The 25,604-nt window shown below is 34.7% G+C and overlaps 2 protein-coding genes across 4 annotated transcripts in view; one reads left to right on the forward strand and one right to left on the reverse strand.

Moving 5' to 3' along the window:
* Positions 1–25,604, forward strand: part of RB1 (RB transcriptional corepressor 1) — a 120,354-nt gene that overhangs the window by 77,896 nt on the left and 16,854 nt on the right. For all 3 annotated transcript variants that reach the window (XM_070800086.1, XM_070800084.1, XM_070800085.1), the window contains one exon: positions 24,357–24,475. In XM_070800086.1, coding sequence (XP_070656187.1) covers positions 24,357–24,475 — 119 coding nt within the window. The remainder of the gene's footprint in view (positions 1–24,356; positions 24,476–25,604) is intronic.
* LPAR6 (lysophosphatidic acid receptor 6) lies at positions 7,522–9,619 on the reverse strand. Its single transcript, XM_019971270.2, has one exon. The coding sequence runs from the start codon at positions 8,935–8,937 to the stop codon at positions 7,912–7,914; it is 1,026 nt and encodes a 341-aa protein (XP_019826829.1). The 5' UTR covers positions 8,938–9,619; the 3' UTR covers positions 7,522–7,911.

Consider the following 25,604-nt stretch of genomic DNA (forward strand, 5'->3'; position numbering starts at 1 on the left):
GTTAAAAAACAACAAACAGAAAACCCAAAGAAACTGAGACAGATAACTGTTATAAATTGTTCCACATCTTCTCTTGTATTGAATGTTTTTGTGAACCTGAGTTCTTGATCCAGATCTGTTTATGGTTTTAAACGTAAAATTTTTTCCATTTCTAGACGTTTGTTCAAGTGCCATCTTGTCTTGAGCCCGGGGCTTGACTCCTCAGTGTGTTCTTTTCTCTATGTCCTTGTCTCTTTTTTTAATCTTTGGAACACCCTGACACACGTGAGAAATTGCTCGAGTTCACTGTGGAGGAAAAGTATTCGTGACTTGTCCATTCATGTCTCCCTTCCCCTCCCCCATTGTCCATATGACACATTCTCCTTGTTCATGAATTGGCACAAAGGACTAAAGAAATTCAAGAACAAAAAATCTCAAACTCAGAAATGTGCCTTAGGTAGCTCACAGAAACTTGCTTTAGGAAGCAGTGCTTGTAAGAAGCTCATCACTAGCTTCTTTGGAATCTGATCATCATGCAGACCTACATCAAAATGACCCTCACTTATGCATATTACATTGCAGTGTAGAAGTGACGATAGGTAACATTCAGCACTGTTAAAAGTGCTGAAATGTGTTCACTCATTTACTTCGCACAAATGTATGAAGTAGATACTCTCATTATCACCACTTCATGGATGAAAAAGTGGAGGCACAGAGAGATTAAGAACGTTTCCCCTATCCACAAAACTAAGTTGATAGCAGAGCTAGAATTTTGATCAAACTGTCTTGGTCCCAGAGACGGTACTTTTAACCTTTGTGCTGCCTCGTGGTGTATATTAATTTACCACCAGGTATATGCACTGTTGTGATTAGTTTCTTTATTCATGTTTTATCTGTGTTTGTGTCACTGTGCTATAGCAGATCCTTCTGTCTGGATTTTGGCGTCACCATATCCCATTTAATCTTCCCAGAAGATAAACATTGCTGTTCCTGTTTTATAGACAAGAAAAAGCTGAGGTTCATTCAGAGATGCCATGTAACTTTCTTGGTGTGATTCTCAGCAAGTTATGTGCCTGTAGCTCAGACTGTATTTTCATCATCTGTAAAATGGGCATGATAATACTTATCAGGGTTGCCATGAGGAATAAATGTACATTTATGAGAATGGTACCTTTTAGAAACATCACAATTAATCATTAGTTTTCTTTAGTTCATTTTCTCTACTATACAGTGATTTCCTAAGAACAGAGGACTGAGAACACAGTTAAACAGTATTGGATCTGTTTGTCCTGGCTTACAAGTATGTAGAAATTTTCTCTTCTGACGTACCTCTGTCTCTCTCACTGCCTTCTCAGAATGGAATAAGTTCAGGGAAAAACAGGTGTAACTGAACTCCAGCATTGTTAAATATGGGCAGTGTTCTCTGTTATACTGCTGTTGGAATTTGTTGTGGTGCTTTAGTTGTGAATCATGTCACTAATTACCCTGAGGTCAGTGCTCATTAGTCAAGTACAAACAAGAGAAATGGCAATTGTAAAAGAATAGCATGGAGATATCCTCTGTACTTAACCTGTTGAAATGGAAGCACTTGTACTCTTGTTCAGAGAGTCTTCTATAAGGTCATGATGTTAGAAAATTACCTGAATATAGTCCAAGAATTTTCAGTCTCTAAACTAGTGTCATTCATATCCTAACTGTAATAGTGAGGAGGGACTTTGGAATCTGGATGTGCAAGGAACACAAAAATAGAGGTATCTTATGAGATCTCAGTTCTGTTTAATGGAGTTTCTGAATTCCTCCAGCAAAATCAGAAGCTGTTATTAATAGTTTAATAAAATTTTAGAACCACTCTAGGGCAATTGTTTTTAAATCGTGTAAGTTCAGTTACTTTTAATTAAAAATAGAACCAACTTTTTGACATCTATCTTTTCCAGATTTTTATGTCATGTTTTAAAAACTAAACTGTCACAACCTAGTCTGTTTTAAAATGCATTCAAGTGGCCTTTGCATATGTGGCTCTATTAATTTGCATATTGGTTCTTAATCTTTTCTGCTACTGTCAGAAATAGACAAATATCAAAGGTGTTTTTGGTGTCTTCCTGTACATGCTAGATTTAGAACACAATAAGAAAACTTAAAATAGGAAACAGCTGTGTTTTGTGTCTCACTCTTTCAAAAAAAATTTTTTTATTGTTCTTGCTCAGCTTCAGCCTCCATTAAGTTACAACAGATAATTTCTCTTTAAGATTTTTATTATACTCTTTAAGAATTCTCAAAAACTAACATACTGCACTGTGTACATGTGCTGTAATTTATTCAACCAATTTTCTGCACTTGGACATCTAGGGAATTTTCAGTGTTTTCCAGTTTCAAATAATACTGCATCCTGTACATATATGTATTTTTATATTATGAATATATTCATATTAATATATGAATATAAATAATATGCATTCATATATAATAATATATTCATATGAATATATGAATAAAATATATATTTATATTATTATATGAAAGTGTGTCTTCAAGGTAAATACCTAGAAATCAGAATGCTGGGTTAAAGGATAAGAGTGAGTGAGTGAGTGTGTGTGCGTGTGCGTGCATCAAATTCCCACCCATTAGCGTTACACCGTTTTGTTTCCCACCAGCAGTATATGAATGTTATCAATTTCTCCACAGGGCTGCTAACTTAATTTTTCCAAGTAACACACATTAAAATAGTCTTCCTACTCATCATCACCATCATTTCAAAAAGAAAGCATTTTAATAAGGGGGAAAGGACATAATCAAAATAGAGGATAAGAGAATCTCTTTAAAATTAAATGAAATAAATATAGCTCCTATTGTGATTGTTTTTTTCTTTTTCCTGAGTTTAAATGCATCTCTTCACTATAATCAGAGGGATGGGAGTTTTTTGAAATGCATACTCGTGTCTTTCCTTCTACTTGGAATCCTTCAGCGCGCCCCCCACCTCCTCAGAGCTTGCCATGGCTGTATCACGGCTTATGAGGGATCTCAGCCCTCCATCTCCAGACACGGTGGATTTGGTTTAATCCTTTCAACATACCAGGTTCTCTCCAAGGAGGCCTTTGCATCTGCTACTCCCTTTACCACCATTAAAGGAGTAGACAAGTCAAAAAAAAAACAAAACTCTTACCTGACTCTACCTTAACTTGTTATGTGACCTTATGAAGTTACTTGGCCCTTTACTTCTTCCGTTTCTTCTACCTAAGATAAAGAAGTTGTATAAATGACCCCTGGACTCTTTCAGTTTTAAATTATGAATTTCCCACCAGTCATTTTGATAGGAACATAATGAAACTCAACACATTCACCCTATGACTAATAACTGTAACTTGGCCATAAAAGCACATATTTGTTTCTCATTCTATTTTATTTCCATAGGTTATTCCTATTTTTATTTAGGTAAAATTGGTATATAACATTATATAAATTTCATGTGTGCCCCACTGCAGTCTGACAGCTGTATACACTATGAAAAAAGAGATCATCACCAAAAACCATTGATCACCATACAATAGATGCCCTTTACCAATTCACCTACCCCTTAGCTCTTATGTTCTAGTAATCACTATCTGTTCTCAGTATCTACAAGTTTTTGTTTTTTAAATTCATTTGTTTTGTTTTTTTAGATTCTACACAAGTGAAATCATTTGCTATTTTTCATCTGACTTATTTCATTTAGCATAATGCCTCCTGGATCTATCCATGTTGTTGAAAATGGCAAGGGTTTCTTTTTTTTTTATGACTGAGTACCATTTATTCAAACAAATATATAACAGACTCTTTATTCATTCATCTGATGATGGGCTGTTAGGTGGTTTCCATATCTTGGCTATTAAAAATAATGATACAATGACCATAGGAATGTATATATCTTTTCTAGTTAGTGTTTTCATATTCTTCAGATAAATACTCAGAAGCGGAACAGCTAGATCATGTGGTAGTTCTATTCATAATTTTCTGAGGCATCTCATGCTGTTCTCCACAGTTGTACCAATTTACATTCCCACCAGCACTGTGGGAGGGTTCTCTTTTCTTCTCATACTCACCAACACTGTTAGTCCTTCTTTTCTTGAGAATAGTCCTTCTAACAGGTATGAAGTAATATCTCATTGTTGTTTTAATTAGAGATGTTGAATATATTTTCACATTCCTGCTGGCCATAAATATGTCAATTATTTTCAAAAAGTATTGGTTGAATCTATATAAAGCAAATTTTGAGTTTGAAAACCGTTAATTAAATTTGTTAATTATCTCTACTTCTGGGGTCCTGCATCTTGAATTCTGTTTTGGCCACTGCTTTTAGCACTGGTAATTTTGTTCCCCTTTAAGGAGTTACTGAAATAAATCTTTTTAAGAGATGGAAGAAGGAGAAAGACTTGTTAGAAAAGTTTGCCTGGAGTTAATTTCATATTCTTTTATTATCCTGGTTTATTGCCCTGTTTAAGTGATATTCTTTATACTTTTATAAAATTGACTGTCAAAAAAATTGGTAGCAGATGTCATGAAAAAAATGAGATAAAAGAAATTTAAGAACTAGTGATTTTAGGATAGTGTAATGTTGACCTCTGGAAAATGTTGCTATTTAAGAAATATTGTTGATCATTAAATATTCTGGTTGATTTAAATATGTTCTGTGTCTTTACATTTATCCATTCATTCTTTTAGATTTGGAGTTTATTTTTTAAAAGTCATAAGTGGATTATTTGGTTTTCAGGACAGCTCAAAAGAACTTTTTAAAAATAATTTCCCTTAGAATTTCCTTAAGATTCATCTACTAGTAGGCACTGTTTATAAAATGTTATATATAAAAGGGTCATATCTTCCCTCATTTGTGATATCTGGGGTTGGATGTGGCATGCAGGTATTAAAAAGTTCTTGAGTATTGAAAGTGAAAGTGAAGTCGCTCGGTCATATCTGACTCTTTAGGACCCCATGGACTGTAGCCTACCAGGCTCCTTCCTCCATGGGGTTCTCCAGGCAAGAGTACTGGAGTGGGGTGCCATTTCCTTCTCCAGGGGATCTTCCCAACCCAGGGATCGAGCCCGGGTCTCATGAATTTCAGGCAGACGCTTTAACCTCTGAGCCACCAGGGAAGTCTTGAGTGTTGGGAGATAGTAAATAAAGATCAGTCCGCAGGGCAGAAGTTAATACAGTGACGAAAGACTGGGTACCTTGTTCATCAGAGGTCTAAAATTGCAGTTGCCTCAGATTCTTGCTAGCTGCATACCAGTTATAAGTTAAATGTTTCTCAGTTGGGTTTATGAAATTTGCTGATCTTCCATTTTCTATTCCTCAAGTGAGTCACTAATTCTTTCAATACCAATCCCATAATTAAGGTTTATACGTCAGATTGACTCTCAGTATTTTGAATGCAGGATATGAAGATAAAACTCCTTGATAAAGTAGTGCCTTAAGTTCCTTTTAATTTTCTGTGGATATAATACATATATTTTCATACATTCTTTTGTTAAACAAGCTACTTGGTTGATTTGCTTAGAAAAGATCACTTCTAAGTTTGAAATCAATCCTTAGGATGCTGGAAAGTGGTTTTACACACTTCAAAACTTTTCATCTTACTTCTTTTACTTTAATACGGAAAGGAAGATTAGATAAATCATCTACTCTTTTATAAAGATGTAAAAAACAGTGGGCAGTTTGGGGGGAGAGAGGGGCTAGTATTGTCATTCTAAGGAAACAAAAAGTAAATTCTGAGTTTTCTTAATACAGATTTTCTGGGTAAAAGGGAAAGAGATAACCCTCTGAATGTATAATTTACTTAAAAATGCAAAACCAACAGAGAAAAATAACTTTTGTACCCTCTTTGTCCCTGTAGTTAAGATTTACCTAGGATTTGAAGCTGTAGTTGAGGAGAACTAATATTTGTCTGTTATGTATTCAAGGAGAATCTTATAAATTTTTTGATTCATCTTCCTGTTGACAAGCAGGCAACAAAAATTTCTCCAGTAGTAACAACTATCTGATGACTATTTTTGCTTATATTTTAAAATAATACGAATGCTTTTGAGGTCTTGCTCACAGATACTTAATCCAAGAAAACTGAGAAATCTCAGTTACAAATCTCTACCTTTCTTCTGTATTATTAAATTGTTAGTTGCTTTCCAACTCAAAATTATATGTTTAGAGTGCTAAATATATTTGTTTTTTCTGAAGAATGGTATCAAATAAAGGTACTTCAGGGTCAGTTGAAGAAAACATCTTTATAACATATATACTTCTCTTGGCATATAAAGAGCTACGTTTAATTTCTTCACTAGTTTTCTTTTTTAAGGGTTTATTTTGTTGTAGGTTCATTTGAAGGAGACTATCACTCACTAACAAGAAAATCCTCCACTGTTATTTTTTTTGAAATGAATTTATTTAGCTTACTTCTATGATTTATTTGAAACATTGCAACTCAAACCCAGAAACAGCAAAATTCAAACTTAAACCTTAAAACAAAGAGTGTTTTGTTTACCCAAATTTGTATTCAGGACTTGAAAGATTGAAAATGTGAAAATCAGATAGATTGAATGCTAATAAATAATTTTTTTAGTTAACTTTGGAAAACTGCTTGAATTTGAGGAAAGAAAAGATATGTTGGAAAATGAAAGCGTTTCAGTGTAGATAGTGCTTCATATCTAAATTTTAGCTCAACGTGATACCTTATTTATGTTTAGTAAAATGAATGTAATTGTACTTAGTTATTTGACCCTCTAGTTTTGCTACTTTTTATGGAAGGACCTATATCCTTACTTCACAAGTTATTTTGACATACAATAACATCTTGTCTACTTGAAATAATATTCTTCAGCTATTCAATATTTGACTTAACAACCTTGCAATTTAAAGAAAGATGGATCAAGGCCTCCAAAGTTCAGAAAAATAATGATTGTAAACCTAGAATTCTATATGGAGAAAAGTTCTAATTGACTGTAAAGGGAAAATACAAATTTCTAGACGTTTAAAAATTTGTTTGGCTTAAATGATCAAAACATATGTACTGATCACTGTCTTAAGTGTCAAGTATTATATGTTATTTCTCTGATCTAAAATACTTAAAAAACAAGTTACTTATTGTGACATAAATATGCCTTTAAAATATACCTGTAGTAGTATTTTTTAAAATTTACTTAGCAAAATAACATTTTGTTGGTTTCCACATCACTTTTTGTGGCATATATCGTTTTTTAAATTGAGTGCTGTTAAATGAAGAAAATGAATCAAAAGAGTAATTTTAAAGTGTACTATTCTATATATACAGTATCTGCTTTTTACAAATCGCACACCAAGACAAAATCCTAAATATTATCTGTAAGAGTTGGACATCCTCAAGTAGTGTCAGTGTGTCATTCTACAGAAGGCATTTTTACTGCGTTTTTGAAAAATACTCTAAAGACACTTATAGATTCTTTACATGACTCTTTCTCATTTATGTTATTATAGTTTAAGAAACATGATTAGTCGTTTCAATTAAGACTGAAATCAAAATTAGGTGTATATTGAATAAAGGTATTAAACACTTAAATGAAAATTTTAATATTTGTTAATTATTTAGTATAAAATCACTGTGATATTCAAAGACCATACAGATGGTTATCACATGACTTAAATCATGATTACTTTTATATTTTGAACAACTTTTCTAGAGATTTTTTTTTCTAATGAAGAGAAAGGTACAAATCAAAGTGGCTCAGAAAAATAAAACTGAGTGTATACAAGAACAGAATACATTTTAATGCTTAACACATCAAATACTTTTTTAATACTAAAAACTTTAAAATGTCCACATGTTTATTTTCTTTCTGAGGTGGAAAAATTGTTGTCCAGGAAAACACTTTTCACAGTTGAAGGACCTTGGAGGTTCTGTCCCAGTAAAGTCCTGGCGTTCTTATTTCAGACAGCTTATATTGTAGATTCATTATCAGGTATCTTATTTTTCAACGTCTGTAGGTTATGTTGAATAAAGTTCTCTGTGCCTTGAACTTCAGAGAATCTGGAGTCACTTCTCCTGGTAGACCAGTTTTTCATTTTTATTGAATTCTGAATCGTGTCCGACGTGAAATAGTAAATGATAGGGTCAAAGCAACAGTTTAAAACGGCAATGCAGAGAGTGATTGGGTACATAGTCCTTACTGCTATTGCTGCTGAGCAGTTGACAAATGTCTGTGTTCTCATAAGAGAATATAAAATAAGGTTGATATTGTAAGGCACGAAGCAGAAACAGAATATAACCAAATGTACAAATATCATTCTTAAAACCTTAGTTTTATTTATTTTACTTCTACTTAATGTTACAGGTTTATTTAAAGTTCTCAGCACCATACTAGAACAAGTTACGTTTAAAATGAGAGGAATAAAAAACCCCACTATTTCTATGAAAATTACAATCCTTGAGAGAAAGGTTTTCCATGTAGCTGCTGGAAAATTTTCAAAGCAGGTTGCTGAAGTATTGCTGCCCGGAGATGGAACAAAAACTGCTGGTGCACTTCCTCCCATCACAGTTAACCACACAGCAATACAAACAATTTTTGCATTTCGTTTAGTTCTCAGCGTCTTCGACTTAAATGGGTAGACGATGGCCAGAAACCGGTCAGCACTAATACAGGTTAAGAACAGAATGCTTCCATACATGTTGGTATAAAAGGACATCACTGAAATCTTACAAAGTAAATCCCCAAAGGGCCAGTTCCTTGTTGCAAAGTAAAATATCCTGAAGGGTAAAGTAAAAACGAAAAGCAAGTCTGACATTGCCAGGTTAATCATGTATGTTGTTGTTTCATTCCGCACTTTGAGAGTACAGATGAAAATATATATGGCGACACAGTTGGATATTAACCCAAGCACAAACACCATACTGAACATGCACCCATACAAGGTGTACTTAAAGGAGTCATTATATATGCAGTCAGAGCTGTTATTGCTTACCATTATAAAGGCACGTCCAGTTTACAGTGTTGAAGTCCTTTGGTCAGCAACAGTCTCCTTTGATACTCAGATTGTGACTACTTTGTAACCTCCAATGTATTTGCAAATCCTTTGGATCTTTGCAAGGTTTTACAAATATTTCTTTTTCTTCCAAAAGAAACATGAAGTTTGTTGCTATAAAGTTTCCACTTGATTCTTCAACAAGAAAAAATGTTCATTTTCGAGTTTCCAGAAAATCTGTGATCCCAGGGCTTCGTATTAAAAACACAATGAAGCCAATCCATTGGATTATAAAGTTTAAATAAAAACTGTGTTCTGACACAGAGTAAAACTCCTCATCCTGTAAACTTCTGTTTCCGTGGTCAAGATGAATATTCCAAAATGAAAGTTTCTTTATGCTGCAGAATGTTTAAGCTGAAGTTAGCAATCACATTTTGCTTTTCAGTGCAAAGTTTCTGAGACTTAAACATTCCCAGTTCAATCTCACTTACTTCTTACACCTTTTAAATGAAGTTTTCCTTTTCGGTATTCCTGCAGTGGATCCCAGATGGGGTAAGCAGAGGAGTCTTTCAAAGGTTCCGAAATAAATTCCTAAGCGTGTTTGCTCCTGCTGACTTGGAGGCCTTTTCCTCAGTTGCCAGCTGTGTTGCGAGACGGGCTTTCTCTGAAGAGAAAAAGAGAGGCTTGCTTGATTTGTAATGTGACATCACAGGAAGAAGAGGCTGGGCTTGAACAAAGAAAGGTTTCTGCCCAGTTTGTTTGCAGTTCCTTTAATCTGATACCCTATCTGCTGGGGATATACCTAGGAGGCTTGCAAAGGGCCTCTGACTGTTTAATTAAGCAGTCTGCCCTTTAACTCCTTTTTTGCAGAAATGCCTTCTGGAATGTTGGCTACCTCTCAAGGAGGTTTTTTAAAAAATTCTTTATTTCTTTTTGGTAGTAATCGAGAGAGAGGGAAAAAATCTGTATGTGATTGCTTCTGTGTTTGGGATTAGACTTTTTGGGGGCTGGGGGGAACTAAAATGTGTAGGTATATTTATAGATTGAAATTGTTGGTGGTAACTTAATATAACGTTAAAAAATCTGTTGGCTGTAAAAGAGAGAAATTTCATTTTTAGTCGTAAAAAGGATTTGAGTTGAGAGACCCAAATTTTGCCACCCTTGGCTTCTGTTTTCCATAATTGCTCCTCAAGATTTAATTTAATTGCCATGGTTGTGAATGGCTCCAATCCTGAATCTCTTTACTTTTTCATAAACATTTTTCTCACATTCTTTCCTCTTTTCTAGAAACTTAAGTTAATATTTTATAGCACTTCCATTTTTTTTTAATAATCACTTTTACTAAAGAATAAATTCTAAAATGTTTCTGTTTGGTGTGTAGTATTAAGCTTATAGAACAAAATTGCATCTTTGTAAACAAAGATATTTTTTCCCTATATTGCTTGAAATAAATTTTGGAAAATAAAAGTTACACTACTTGGCTAAATTTTAGGTTCAGAATTTTATTTTAAGCACCTTCCCCCCGCCCCGCCACCAGCCCTCCCTCTACCCCATTTCTTATGACATTAACTATATATTGGACTATGGGTCAGATTTTGTTTTCGTTTAAAAGCTCTTGTGAGTGTTTTCTCGCTGTATATTTAAAGTGTACTCATTTTTAAAGCCCAAAGAAATCAGAAGAAAGTATATGTGGGAAAGGGGTAGTTGAATATAGATGTTACTTCCTCAAAGAGTGATGATATCACAATCTATGGACACATTTTCTTATTTTTTCTTATTTTATATTGCCGTTTTTACTAGATGTAGAAGGGCTGAAATTCTTCCTTTAGGGTATCAGTGAAGGAAATTTAAGAGCAATTTATTTTTCTTTGATGAATTACGTAGCTAATTTAAAACTGATTTTGCAGCATGTTTTATGCTGATTTTTAACCTTTTTAATTTGGACTGCACTCTCACCAAGATCAGCAACTTTTGTTGTTTGTTGATGAATATCCCCTGAATTATAGTCTGTTTTTGTTGTTTTGACTAGGAAATTTATAATCAAGTGACACACAAAAAAATAGGAATATTACTTGCACTCAATAAACTTAGAACTTTAGAAGGCTGAATTTCTTTGTATCACATTGGTATGGAAGAGAGGCAGTATGTGTTCATAAAAGAAGACAGGTGGAAACTTAGAGTGAACAGTAATAAGGAGAGTAGTTAATAAGTTTGTATTCTCATTGGGGAAAAATTTCTGTTACAGTTTCTCAGTAATCTACTTTCAAATTGACAGTCTTTTTAGGTATATCGTTAAATAATGAAATATAATCAGTTATATGCCCTGATCTTGTTTGCTTTTCCTTTCATTTTGAATATGGCATTGTCCGATAAAATGAGCTAATGAGACATTGGAATATTCTTCCACATACTGATGTTATTCACTTGACTTAATATTTAGTTAACTGTTCATTTGTAGTTTTTTCATGTTTCATTTGCTTAAAAATGGATAGATCACTATTCATTGAATTAAACTTTGTTATTATCAGTATATTAGTATAAGTTTGTATTTCCAAGTTTTACACAGTGCTTGGCCCTTAGTAGATACTCACATGTTTACTGAGGCATGAATTATACTGATAAACTGGTATTTATTGAGAATTGTTTCTACTGAGGAAGAGCAACAGCAGAATGACTGTTTGAATGGGAAGATCATTGAATGCTAGATGTTTCAAAATATTTAATTTGACTTCTAATTAAGGAATCAAAGTGAAATTAGACAACTTTAAAATTCCTTAGATTAATATATGAAAATTGTGAAATAACTACTTACAAAGGCAGTTAAATAAGTCTAAGTACTCGAGTATATTTAATAGGTGCTTTTGTTTTGACAGACTTAGGAGACCAAACAGTTTATTATGAGATCTGTATGCTTCTGAAGGGAGGCCTGGTGTGCTGCTGTCCGTGGGGTAGCAAAGAGCTGGACACAACTGGGCAACTGAACAGCAACAGACTTCTCAAAGTTAAATCTGGGAATCTCTTGGTTTCTTATATGGGTTTTTTAAGAGCTGATTTGAAATTTTATGAATCTCATTACCTTTCACTTTTCTCATCACTTTTCAAATTTTTATTTTATGAAGAAGTCAGGTCAGTAACTAGCTAGCCTTCAAAGTATATATATTATTTATCACTCTAGTAATGATATAGTTGTGTTTTAGTTGTATAACTATTTTTTTTTTTGTTATCAGTTTGAGAGAGAATTCTGTTAACTTGTAAGGATTTGAGTAACTTTTGAGTTCTTGACTAAATTTCTGCCATAACTGTGGTTGTGAGAAGGCAAGAAATCTGACTTTTTAATGTTGTTGTTTAGTTGCTAAGTCATATCGGACTCTTTTGTGACCCTGTGGACTGTAACCCACCAGACTGTAACCCTCCTCTGTCTATGGGATTTCCCAGGCTAGAATTCTGGAGTGGGTTGCCCCTTCCTTCTCTAGGGGGTCTTCTACTTTTTCATGCCTGATTCAAAAAGGCTTTCTTGAACACCGCTATAAACAAATAATGTGTAAAGTGGGCTCCTCAGCTATTCTTCCTTTCTGTTTTTTCATATTGGTTCATATTGGTTATTTCTAGCCTTAATGGTAATATCAGTTTTATCTTGTACCTTCTTTATTCTCACTGCTGTCTTCTTAAACTGACCCCGCTGCTCTTATCTATATGGTTGTTGTAGTGTCTTACTTGTCTTATTTCCAGTCCTACCAGTTTACCCTGCCAGATAGTCGTAGATCAAGTTATGAATGAATCAACTAATTATTTATTCATTTATACCTTTCATTTCATCCAAAAAGGACTTAAAGCAGGTTATAATTTTAAAACTGTCAAAACTGATAGAACTAAATATTTAAGATTTTATTTTATGTAAATTATGCCTACATTTTAAAAGTTTAAAAAGGGAGTTGGTGTGGCACAGTTAAAAGTTTTTAAATGTGAGAAATGTGAGAGAAATTATTCTGAATATTAGTCATATCCATTATTCTAAAAATTATTCCTCTTGAATGCAATAAATGTTTGCAAAAGCAAAAAATAAAAATCTTAAAACATAAATTTTTGAACACATTAGTAAAAGAATAAAAAATAATACACCATGGGAAAGAGAAGAATGGGAAGGGCAGAAAAATCTAGGTGAGGGGAAGCTGCTGCATTTGGCACAAGGGAGAAAAGGAAAATAAAGTAGATTGCATAGTTTTCATTTAGTGAAAGAAAACAGTCCCGGATGTCAAAGAAAGAAATTTGCTTTATCTCAGAAATACATTGTGAATCTTTACCCATGAACCACTTCAAATTATGATCTAATGGTAGAAGGTATGCCATTTCTTGTTGACTCTCAATTTGGGAAAACCGCCCAATGTCAAATTTTGGTTCTGGGAAAATGTATTATTTGTTGGAAGATTAAGATAGTCCAAATATATGCAAAAAATTGAATGAGAAAGTATGTGAAATAAATATATTCAAGTTTAAAAGAGAGTGTGAGACAGTTAAGTTTTTAAATGTAAGAAAAACATTCTAAATTTATTTTATTCATTTTGAATACAAGAAATGTTTGCCTTGATGAGAAGTTATTCTTCAGGGTCCTTTTCCATCTCAAATTTACACCTATGGAAAAAGCCAAAGTTTTCTCATTTTAGATTTTTCCATGATAGTTTCTATTTAGATTTAGAAGCAAAACCTCCTCACTTTGAAAAAAGAACATTTATAACGTATGTTGATAGAATATATTTGTTTTATATAAAAAATATTTTAGCCTAACAGGAACATTTGTTAAATTTGTGATAATTGATATCATTTGAAAATGATTCACCTTTCTGTTATTACTGCAGACACATAACACTTTATGTTACTCTTTACTGGAGCAAGAGTCATCTACGCAAGTTCAAACGGTGCAACCAGCTTATAGGGATGGGTGGGATTAGAAGAAAGATTTAAAAGCTAATGGATGGTGATTTATAACAAAGTAAAAGTGTATAAGAATGATGGTTGTAGCAGGTTCAAGCAAAGAGATGAAGTAAAGAGAAGCAAGAATGTGGTGTAAGACTTTACTTGGGTGAGCATGTTTATCACTGTTAACACTTGAGTTGTTCCCTTCCTCCTTTTTTCCTATCTTCCTGGTCCCCATTCCTTCATCTGCCCCTCTTAAAACTTTATCCCATTTTTCTGTGAGGCCTTTCAATCTCATCAATTCCTCTTCTCTACTTCCACGATACTTAAAGTGTCTCACTTTTAAACTATATTCATATAACTGAATTAGGTTAAAAAAAAACAAGGAAATACTTGTAATATAGAGTATAACAATAGCTTTTGTACAATATGGAGATGAGAGTCAATCAAGTCAGTTAAAGGGCATCCAGAGCAGATGATGTCTAGAGAAGGCTAGCCTTTAAAGTTGAATAAGTTTCAAATTTCAAGACTTGATGACTAGAGCCATGCCTGATAATAATGTCTTAGTGTAGTCCATGGGGTTGCAAGAAAATTGGATGTGACTTAGTGACTAAAACAACAAAAACAGCAGTAGTCTCACTAGAATAGTCATGTCTTTCTCAACCAAAAACACAGAAGATAATTTGAGTGATTGTCTCCTCAGTTCTCTGAAGAATGCCTCATAACTAGTTTCATTCTAAATTCCTAGAAGGGCAATGAGTATATACATTTCATTTCTTTCTTTCCTTTTTTTAACGAATGATGTATTTTTAAGATCTAATACTGTGAACATGATTGCAAATACATTTAAAAGCAGAAATACATTTGACTTTAAGCATTAATGTAGATGTTTTGCTTTTAACCTAGCCTAACCAAGCCAAAATTCAAAGGAAAAGATTTTTCTCTTTAACATATATTAAATGCAAAGGCATATGGAAGAATTAATCACTAAGATTCTAAGCCACTACTAATCCATTCCCAGAACAAAATTTTCATGGTCACTTCTTTTTATTGGTTTGCCAGTGTGTTCATTTTAATCAACTGATTTCACATTCTTGGGAATTTTGAGGACTTCCTGTCAATACCAGCTGTTACCAGTGCTGCCTCAGAAAGGTTACAAACAAAAGACCGGAAGGACTGACTACAAAAGGGCCCCCTTTAAAGCCAAACCTTTTGTTTTGTTGTTGTTTTCAGTTAAACAAGAACGAACTGTTTCAGGCTGATCAAAACAAGAGAAAGATTGCTGGATTGTTGTCCTGGTTATATGGATAGGGAACTAGGATAAGCACATTTAAATTATTTTTCCTGGTTATGCTATCTTTATCTCTGGTATGCTGTATTTATTTGTTTATTCAGGAACAGATATTTACTGAGTGCAAACTGTGTGCCAAGAACTCTTCTAGGTGTTGGGAGTATAGCAGCAAACGAAAGAGAATTCCTGGGCTTATATTTTACTGTGGGAATACAGGCAGTCAATAAGCAAACAGTTGTATGGTTAGACATATGGTAATAAGTTCTCTGGAAAAAAAACCCCTACGTTTATTAGGAAAAAGGAGGTTCTAGTAGAGAGTTATAGGAAGGGTAGGACATATGGTGATAAGTTGTCTGAAAAAAAAAAAAAAACTACGTTTATTAGGAAAAAGGAGGTTCTATGTAGAGAGTTTTAGGAAGGGCTCATTGATGAGGGGGCATTTGAAGGAACACTTGAAAGAAGTGAAGAATAAATCATATAGCTGTCTTAAAGAATTACCCTTTAACTATTAAACAATCTCTTTTTAAAATTTATTTTTAACTGGAAGATAACTGCTTTACAATGCTGTGTTGGAGGGAGAATTAAGAGAAACAATCTTATAAAAAGCTCTCCTCAGTCTCTATTTCCCAGCTTTATCTTCCATGACTTTACTCACCAAGTTCCTGTCCCCAAGATTTTCATGGCAATTGGAAATCTCTAGATAGTGTTTAAATTTGACGAAATTCTGTGTGTCTGCTTCTGATTTTTGTTTGGCATGGCACATCATAAACTGGGAGCTTTGTATTGTTTTGGTTGTGGCTACTTGAAAGTGTTCTTCAAGCTAAATGCTTCTAGGAGACTTAACTATCAAAAGAGCCCCAGGTCAGTAGTTCAGTTTCAAGTCAGATCTACCCTGACTTCTGTGTCCCTGTGCAGTTGTTATTTTATCTTTTTCTCTTCGTGCTTTGGCTAGTACCCTGTTACCTCAAGGGACTGAATTTTCTTCTGCTGAGTTCAGTTTTCCAATAAAGCAGTGACATTTGACAACCTGTATTAACTTGTTGATACAAATGCCAACTAAAAAATGTCTCTTGCTAGCAGTTTCTGCAAGAATTAAGTCCTTGGTCAGTGCAGTCACTGAAGTTTAGCACTCCCTGAAAGGAATTCAGGGCAGAATGTGCTCTGGGAAAACTGGCAGAAGAGGCCTTCTGATAGGCATTTTCAGGAGAAATTTTTTATGAACCTGGATTCTTGCATCTTTCCGTGCTTAGAAAAGCACTGACACCATTAACCTTCTACCCAGATGGATGCTTGGTTGCAAGATTCACCTTCACCGAATGCAGGTATATACCGACCTCCCCCGTGACCTCTTCCAGCCTACAGTCCTCAGTAAGATACTAAATAAGCTTGACTCAACTTTAACATTGTGCTTTTGTTTGTTGGTATGTTTTGAAGTAGGCACAACTAGGTTAGCTTTCTTGACTTCTGTTAATTATCCTACGTATGGTTGAATGAGCATCTGGGATCTTAAAGGTAGTTCTATCCCCCTTGCCTTTTTTTCCTTGATAACATAGTACCCTAAGTTTGAATCTACCTTCAGATTCTGGTTACCATGTCTGTCCTTCACAGTCAAGTCTTGGCCTTACTGTCATTTTCTGACATATGACCATTATCCATCCCTACTTGTACCTGGAATCATGACTTCAGTTTTCTCTGACTAAACTCTGCTACTTTCTAAACACATGTGATATCATTCTGTGAGGTTTAAGGTTTTTCTAGGAATACATTTTTTATTTATAATGTAGGAAAGATATTATTAAGGTTCTTAGCAATAATAAGAGAAACAAAAAAAGCTTAAAAGTGAACAGATGATATAACTCTACTATTCTAATCAGCTGTTTATAATTTTCCAGGTTAAAAAATGTTTTTTAATTGAGATACAGTTGCCCTATCACAGTGTATTAGTTTCAGGTGTATAACGTAATGATCCAATATTTGTATATATTGTGAAGTGGTCACCACAGTGAGTCACATCACCAAATGTAGTTAGAATTTTTTTCTTGTGATAAGAACTTTTAAGATTTACTCTTTTAGCAACTGTCAAATATTCACTGCAGTGTTATTAACTATACTCACCCTGCTGTATCTTCTATCATGACTATTTTATAACTAGAAGTTTTTACTTTTTGATCCCCTTCCCCCTTTTTGCCCACCCCCTGGCTCTGGCAGCCCTCAATCTGTTCTCTGTGTCTGTGAGCTCTTGATTTTAGTGCACATATAAGTGAGATTTTACTGTAGAGTCGACCCTTGTCTGCAAGGGATTGGCTCCAGCACTCCTGCAGATACCAAAATCTGTGGATGCTCAAGTCCCTTATATAAAATGGCATAGCCCAATCAACCGTCTATATCCACAGGTTCCACATCCCCTGATATGGAAGATATATTTGTCTTTGTCTGACTTATTTCACTTACCATAAAGCCCTCAACTAAGAGTTACCTGGCAGCCTGTCTGGGGACGATGTGCTGATTCACATAATCACCCTCACAGACAAGAAACTGAACAGTTCCATCTCACAAGAAACTATATTCATATTTCTCTAGCCTGACTATACCTGCCCTAACCCCTGGCCATTATTAATTTGTCCTTTATGTCTAAAATTTTTCTTATTTCAAAATGTTATATAAATGAAATCAAATAGGATTATCTTCTCAGCCAGAGTCTCTGGAGATTCATTTAAGATATTGTATATATCAATAGTTCATACTTTTTTATTGCTAATATTTCATAGTATGAATGTACTGCAGTTTCTTTAACTGTACACATATTAGAGAATATCTGGGCTGATTCTAGTTTTTGACTATTACAAGTAAGGCTGCCATAAACTTTTGTGTACAGGTTTTATATAAACATATGAGTTTTCACTGTTTTGGATAAATACTCAAAGAGTGCAGTTGCAAAGTCATGTAATTATTGTGTTGTATGGACTCCCAGATATTTTCCAGAACAGTTATACCATTTTGAATTACCATCAACAATACATGGGTGATCCAGTTTCTTTGCATCCTTGCCATTTTTTGGTATTGTCTCAGTTTTCTTTTAGCCATTCTGATCATGTAAGGATAGCTCATTGACATTATAATTTACATTGCCCATCAGGATGATGGCTAATAGTGTTGAATATCTTTTTCTGTTTACTTGTGATCTGTGTTTTCTCTCTGGTGAAGTATCTCTTCAGGTCTTTGCCCATTTTCTAATTGAATTGTGGGTTGGTTTGTTTGTTTTTTACCACTGAGAGTTCTAGAATATATAAATATTCTAGATTCTAGTCTTTTGTTGGATATGTGGCTTATAAATAATTTCTCAAAGTTTCTGTAGACTCTTCCCTTCATGTGGTCTTTCTCAAGGCAAAAATTTTAAATTTTGATGAAAGTGCCGTTTATCAGTTTTTTATTTTGTGGATCATGCTTTTGTTGTCAAGTCTTAAGAACCTAGATCCCCAAGGTTTTCCCCTATGTTTTAAAAGTTTTATAGCTTCACATTTAATATTTAGATGATCCATTTCCAGTTTATTTTTACAAATTTGAGATTTAGGTCAAAGTTCATTCTTTTTCCATTGATTTGCTTTTGCACGTTTGTCAAAAGGCAATAAAGAACAAATGGGACAAATAGATGTAGAATTTAAACTAACCGCGTCAATGACTACATTAAGTGTAAATAGTCCAAACTCCAATTAAAAGGCAGAGATTCTCAGAATGGATAAAAAACAAGACCCATCCCTTTGCTATGTACAAGAAACCAGTTTTAAATATGAAGGTGTAAATATGTTAAAATTGACATGAATCAAAAGGATAAGTGCAGAGATGGCACTGAGGGTAATTCTAAGACTTGTTCTGTGGGTAATTAAGTGATTGATAACAGATAACCAAAGAGGATATGGAAGAAGTCTTAGCTGATTGGTGGTGAAGGTAATACGTTCATGTTAATATTTGAACATGTTGGCATTTGAGATACTTGCCACATATATGTGCGGACATCTGAGGTGTTTAGTTGGAAGCACTAGATCTGGAATTTGAAAGAGTAGTTTTAGTCAGAAATGTATTAATAGATTTAGGAGTAAGCAGAGATAGAACTAAACTCATGATCATGGCTCAGCCAGCATATATATTAGCAGAAGAATTCTGAAAAATATCAGTGTTAAAGAAGTAGTGAAGTTAAATGGGAAAGAACTGTCAGGTCAAGGCCTGCCCACAATTTTGTGTTTTGTATTCTAATTTCCTTTTGCAAGGTAAAATGGTCTTATAATGATTTGGCTTAGGATAGTACAAAAACATTTCCTGTAATGTAGGGCCAATAATATTTCTTAAAATGCCCAGAAAACAATAGCAATTCCTGTCTTCCACTTCCCCTATTGTTAACTTTTCTACTAGCACTGGAGACCTTGTACTTACTTAGATAATCAGAATCTCTTTTAAGAATACCTTGACCTGATAGCCTTGAAGTCCTTTACTCTCTGGAGGCGTTCACTCTTGCTTTAGATGTATGTTAATATGAAAGATCAGGTAGAATAGACTTACAACTTCTACTTTTTCTATCCATATTACTTATTAAGTGGGATTTATACTAATATTGCTGACAGGGAGAATCTGGTTTCCTTCACATGATTAAGTGGCAAAATGGAGTGAAATGTCCAGAGAGTGATTATGCTGAGAGTTAATTTAAGTAGGTTAGCAGTGACATAAAACAGCTTACCTGAAACCCAAGAGTAAACTTCTGAATCCTGAATGCAAGCAGTGCTATAGATACAAATACATAAATTTTCAAAAGTTAAATATTCCATTAAGTATTTTCTTTAGATTAAAAAAGTCAGATTCTGTATTAGTTATCCATTGCTGTGTAAGAAATTATCCCACAGCTTAACAGTTTAATAAAAGAACTAATGATTTACTTCGCACATAATTTCTGAAAGTCAGGAATCTGGGAGTGGTTTATCTATGTAGTTTTGGCTCCAGTTCTTTCAGGAGAGTTGTTCAAGTTATCAACCAAGCCTGCCATCGGGTTTGGTCTTTCCTGGAGTTGGAGAATCCACCCCCAAGTTCACTCACATGGTTATTAGTAGCCCTCATTCCTTTATTTGTTGTTGGCCAGAGGCTTCATTTGTTTGCCATGTAGACTTCCCTATACGGTTGCTTGGTCCATGGCAGCTGCTTTCCCCTAGAGCACAAGGAGATCCGTGAGAGAGAACCTAAGATAGAAACTGCAGGTTTTTCATAAGCTAATCTCAGACCTGGCATGCCATCACTTCTGCTATATGCCATGGACCACACAGACTAACCCAGGTACAGTGTACAAGTGTACAAGGGTATAAATACCCAGTGGGAGGAATTAATGGGGTTATCTTGGAAGCCAGCTGCTACAGTTGATATTTAGTTATCAATTAGAAAGCAAATCCTATCATCCACTTTCATCTTTATGCTTTGCTGTATTTAATTAAACCCATGATAGGGTTTTGTCATATAACATTCTAGAAATATTTATTGAGTGTCCACTATATATATGCTTGGCACTGGGATTTTAAGAACTCTCTAAGTCCCACCTGGAGAAGAAGTCAGACTTGGGATATATTTTGAAGTTTGAGCCAATATAACTTCCGTGGATTGGATTCCAGTGGAGAGTGAGAGAAAGAATAGGTGATTTCTTTTTGCTTTGGACAACTGTATATAAGTGATAATGATATGGGGAAAAGTGGATAGGAGTGGGAGGTTTTTGTGGTAGACGATGATTAAAGTTTATTTCAGATGAACATGTTGAGTAAGGCGGAAGAGGACAGAGGCTTCTGAAGTGACCCTATCAGTAGCTGACATCTGGAGGATTGCTTACTGTTAGGTTCCTACTTCCTAATATAGCACCTGTTACAGAGCAGACGTATGGCAAACAGTGGGTGGATGGATGCATGATAACTAGGCATTATTGTCATTAGTATCTCCACTTTACAGTATAGAAAAGTGAATCATAACAAGGTCAAGCGACTCTCTCCAAGGTCAGGCAGCCAGTACATGGTCAAGACTTGAACACCTGTGGTGTGACTCCAGAGTCTGTGCTTCTGTGCATTGCGCCGTACTTATTATTATTCTCATGGCATACTTCATTCTCTGTATACCTCTGTGTCAGTCGGGCTGGGAGAGATGGAGTAATAAAAGTGATACTTGGGTGAAACATGAAGACCGTTGGTGAGTAGAATGGCACTTCTTAGAAGAAGAATTCACTTTGGTAGAATCCTATTGTGATAATTCAACCAGGTAAACCATCTATGGGTTTAAACCATATTTGAAGAGAAAGTAAAATGCCCATCAGCCACATACCTATGTCCTATTAAAGGCTCAAGTTTACCTGCATATCTCTGTGAGTCTCAAGGTCTTCTGAAAGGTCTTTGTTTGAGAAGAGAATGGGATAAGGCCACTCCTGCTGAATATATGTAGATTCATCCCGTATGAAAAGATGTTCAGTTCATCAATGACTAGAAAATGTAGAACACTGACTATGGCATGCATGCATTAGCTGGTTTTCATTGTTAGCCTTGCTTTACTCAGCTGAAAGCCATTATGGAGATTGCACTTCAGAGTGCCCCTAATGAATATAAAGAATGACTTGACAATAGGAATTAGTACAATTAGAATAAATCAGTGTTGTTTACTTTTTGAAGATTTTGTTTAACTTAGTTTATTGCTGTTTTAGTCACACAGAGGTTTTCAGGCTTTATGTAGTCGGGTTGTTTTGTGTTTTTCTTTACAACTTCTGGGTTTTGGTCAAACCTAGAAAGGCCCTTCCTTATCAAGAAGTTATAAAGGAGAGGAAGGGATACAAAGAGAACAAAAGGTAACTCTGTGAGGTAATGAATGCTAACTAGCTTGATTGTGGTGATTATTTCACAATGTGTGTTTCTATGAAACCATCACATAGTACACCTTAAATATATATGGTTGTTGTCAATTATACTTCAATAAAGGTGAAAAAAGATTTAAAAAAAGAAGTTATAAAGATATTCTTTTGTATTTCTAATACTTCAATTTTGTTTTTTAATGTAATTGATTTTTATAATTGTGAAAGTATAATAGCCTTTTTTTCAAATTGTTAGCTAATTTTTCAAACACATTTTATTGAATAGACATCTTCATATTTTCACAAAATCTACATTCTACAGTGTTTTGTATTTTTATTTACAGATGCACCACTTTTCCTTTTTATATAGACCTATCATCTTGGCAATTTGTCTGCTTTCCTTTCTTTCTTAGTTCAAGCACTAAAAGAGTGAAATAAGTATGTCCCCAGGTTTTATGGTCTTGCAAGGTGTCACCTCCAAAAAGTTACAATTTTTGAATCAGTTATTTTAATGGCTCTTACTTCTGGTCTTACATTTTTATAAATGATTTTTAAATTATGCGTTTTAAACTTCTTGCTTGATATATGGAAATATATTTTGTATTGGTTTTATAGCAGTACTGAGACCTTGCTAATCTCTTTCATTCTAATAATTTCTCTGTAGATCCTTTTGAGTTTTCTTTGTTGTATCCAACTCTTTCCTGACCCCATGGACTGTAGCCTGCCAGGTTCCTCTGTCCATGGGATTCTCCAGGCAAGAACACTAAAGTGGGTTGCCATTTCCTCCTCCAGGGGATCTTCCTGGCCCAGGGATTGAACCTGCATCTCCTGCAGTGGCAGGCAGATTCTTTACCACTGAACCACCTTATTGACATAAATCATTTGCGAATAATGGTATTTTTGTTCTTTTTTCCTTCCTGGTCTTTTGATCTTTAATTTCTTTTCTTTATCTTTTGAACTGACTGGAACCTCAAGTATAATACTGAATAGAAAGCCTGATAATGGGACATCCTTCTCTTACCTCCGATTTTTTAAGGGGAATGCTTTTAATGTTTCACCATTACACATGATGTTTGCTGTGGGTTTTTTGTTTATTTGTAGATGTCATTTATCAAATTAGGAGTGCCCTTCTGTTCCTGATTTATTAAAACTTTTCTTCTTTTTTAACATAATAAATGGGGTTTTAAATGAGAGCTTTTTCTGCATTGATTTTGACAATATTTTTCCCCTTAGATTTATTAGTAAGGTGAATTGCATTATAGATTTTCTAACATTGAACTAATCTTGCAACCTGGATAAACTCATCTTGGTAAATGACATACTCTGTTTTTAATACTGCTGATTTGGATTGCTAATTTTAGAATTTTTATATCTCTGTTTATGAGTGAGAATGGGCTATAATTTTTCTTTTTGTAATATCCTTGACAGTTTTTAGTATCAGTGTTGTACTAGCCTCAAAAATCAGAGAATGTTCTTACTTTTTCCATTCTCAGAAGAGCTGAAGTAAAAGTGGAATTATCTATTCCTTGAATGTTTGGTAGAATTTACTGGTAAAACCAGAGGTACTTGAATGTTTTCTTTATGGAAGTGAAGTGAAGTGAAGTCGCTCAGTCGTATCCGACTCTTTGCGACCCCGTGGACTGTAGCCTACCGGGCTCCTCCATCTATGGGATTTTCCAGGCAAGGATACCGGAGTGGGTTGCCGTTTCTTTGTGGGGAGATTTTTAATTACCGTTTCAAATTCTTTAATACTTTATAGGACTATTGAGGTTTATTTCTTATTGAGTTCTGTTAATTTTTATTTTTGTGGAATTTTCCACTTGGTTTACATTTTCCAGTTTATTGACATAAAATTATTTATAACTGTCCCCTATTATCTTTCTGATCTTTGTAATGGTGGCCCCATTTTTGTTCCTAATATTATTTATCTGTCTCTTCCTTTCTCAGTATGACTGGAGGTTTGTTTAATTTTATTAGTTCTTTCAAAGAAGCAGTTATTAGCTTTGTTTATCAGACCGTGTATTTTATCTTTGTTTTCAGTTTCATTAACTCCTGCTCATATCTCTATTATTTTCTTCCTTCTACTTTCTTTGGGTCTTTTCTGTATCTCTTTCTCTAACTTTTAATTTCTTTTCTAATATAAGCATTTTAAGTTATACATATTCCTAATTTATTTTGTGCATAGTACAAAAATTGGCAATCATTTTCAAAATGGAAACAAGAACCTTATTCTGACTTCAGAATTGCCGTTGTCAATTACGACTATATTAATAATGCTCACCATGTCAAACATTATGATTTTGATACATATATAAGAATGTCACGCTTACCAGTGTTATTTTAATGTCATCTTGTTTCATGTAGGATTCACCTTTATTTGATCTTATTAAACAAGCAAAGGACCGAGAAGGACCAGTTGATCACTTTGAACCTGCCTGTACTCTCAACCTTCCTCTCCAGAATAATCACACTGCAGCAGATATGTGAGTGAAATCTGTTGTCCATCCAGCTCACAAAAGGATTCTGAGCATAGTGTGATACAAGCTGTTATGCAAAAGCTGCAGGGAATAGAATTTTGCATAAGACGTTCCTGCTTTCAAGAATCAGGAATATAAGATACAAGACCCAAATAAAGGTCATATACAGCGGTACAGAGTGCTACTGAAATCACTCCAGTTTAGTGTCATGAGGACAGTTTTCATGCAGGGATGACAATTTAGATAGTCCTCAGATGTAGACCAGGATTTCAACATGGAAACCAGAGAGAAGGGAGAGGACGGAGGAGACAGAAAGAGCATGAACCTCAAAGTACAACAGCCGGGAGAGCAGGAAACATTTTTCAGAAGTGCAGCTCAGTGCCTTTGTAATGCAGCATAGGATGGGCTGGGAAGATCCCCTGCAGAAGGAACTGGCAGCCCACTCCAGTATTCGTGTCTGGGAAACCCCATGGACAGGGGAGTCTGGCGGCTACAGTCCATGGGGTCGCAAACAGTTGGACACAACTGAGCGACTAAAACCACCATGGGATGGACATAGGGAGTATGCAGTGCAAACAGAAGACTAAAATGGTTGATGAGTGCCTGATGACATGCTAGAAGAAGAATGCAATCACTAACCTTTATTGAGGGCCCACTCAGTGCTGGAGAATTACCAAACAGCCCTGTAAGGCAATAGACACTGTAGCAGCCTTCATTATCTATGAAAAAGGAATTAGAGAAATAAGGTAACTTACCCAAAGCCAACAGAAATCAGATCCAAGCGGTCTGACCCCAAAGCCCACGCTCTGAAACATTCCAGCTACATTGCCTTTCACAGGAATGTGTGTAACGTTATGTTTCTGTTGTTCTGTGTAAGAATTGACATTACAAAGCTCTGTGATGAGTGCAGGGGCTGTTTTCCAGAGGTGCCATTTCCATGCTAATTTGTATCCAGAGTATTCCTAGTGTGTGGAACCTCTGCCTTCATGTATAACTTAGCTTGCTAGGTCATACGTTAATATAAATATGTCAAGCCTTATCTTTTTCTTTAATTCAATAAGCAGTTGACTGTTGGGTGCCAGGAAGCGTTTTAGGCACTGGGAATACAAAGGCAAGTAAGATGGATAGGTCCTTC

This window comes from Bos indicus, chromosome 12, assembly GCF_029378745.1.
Source record: "Bos indicus isolate NIAB-ARS_2022 breed Sahiwal x Tharparkar chromosome 12, NIAB-ARS_B.indTharparkar_mat_pri_1.0, whole genome shotgun sequence".
NCBI classification, from domain to species: domain Eukaryota; kingdom Metazoa; phylum Chordata; class Mammalia; order Artiodactyla; family Bovidae; genus Bos; species Bos indicus.

Excerpts from the sequence above, each read along its gene's own strand:
- LPAR6 (XM_019971270.2), bottom strand. The coding sequence starts at position 8,937 with ATGGTAAGCAATAACAGCTCTGACTGCATATATAATGACTCCTTTAAG.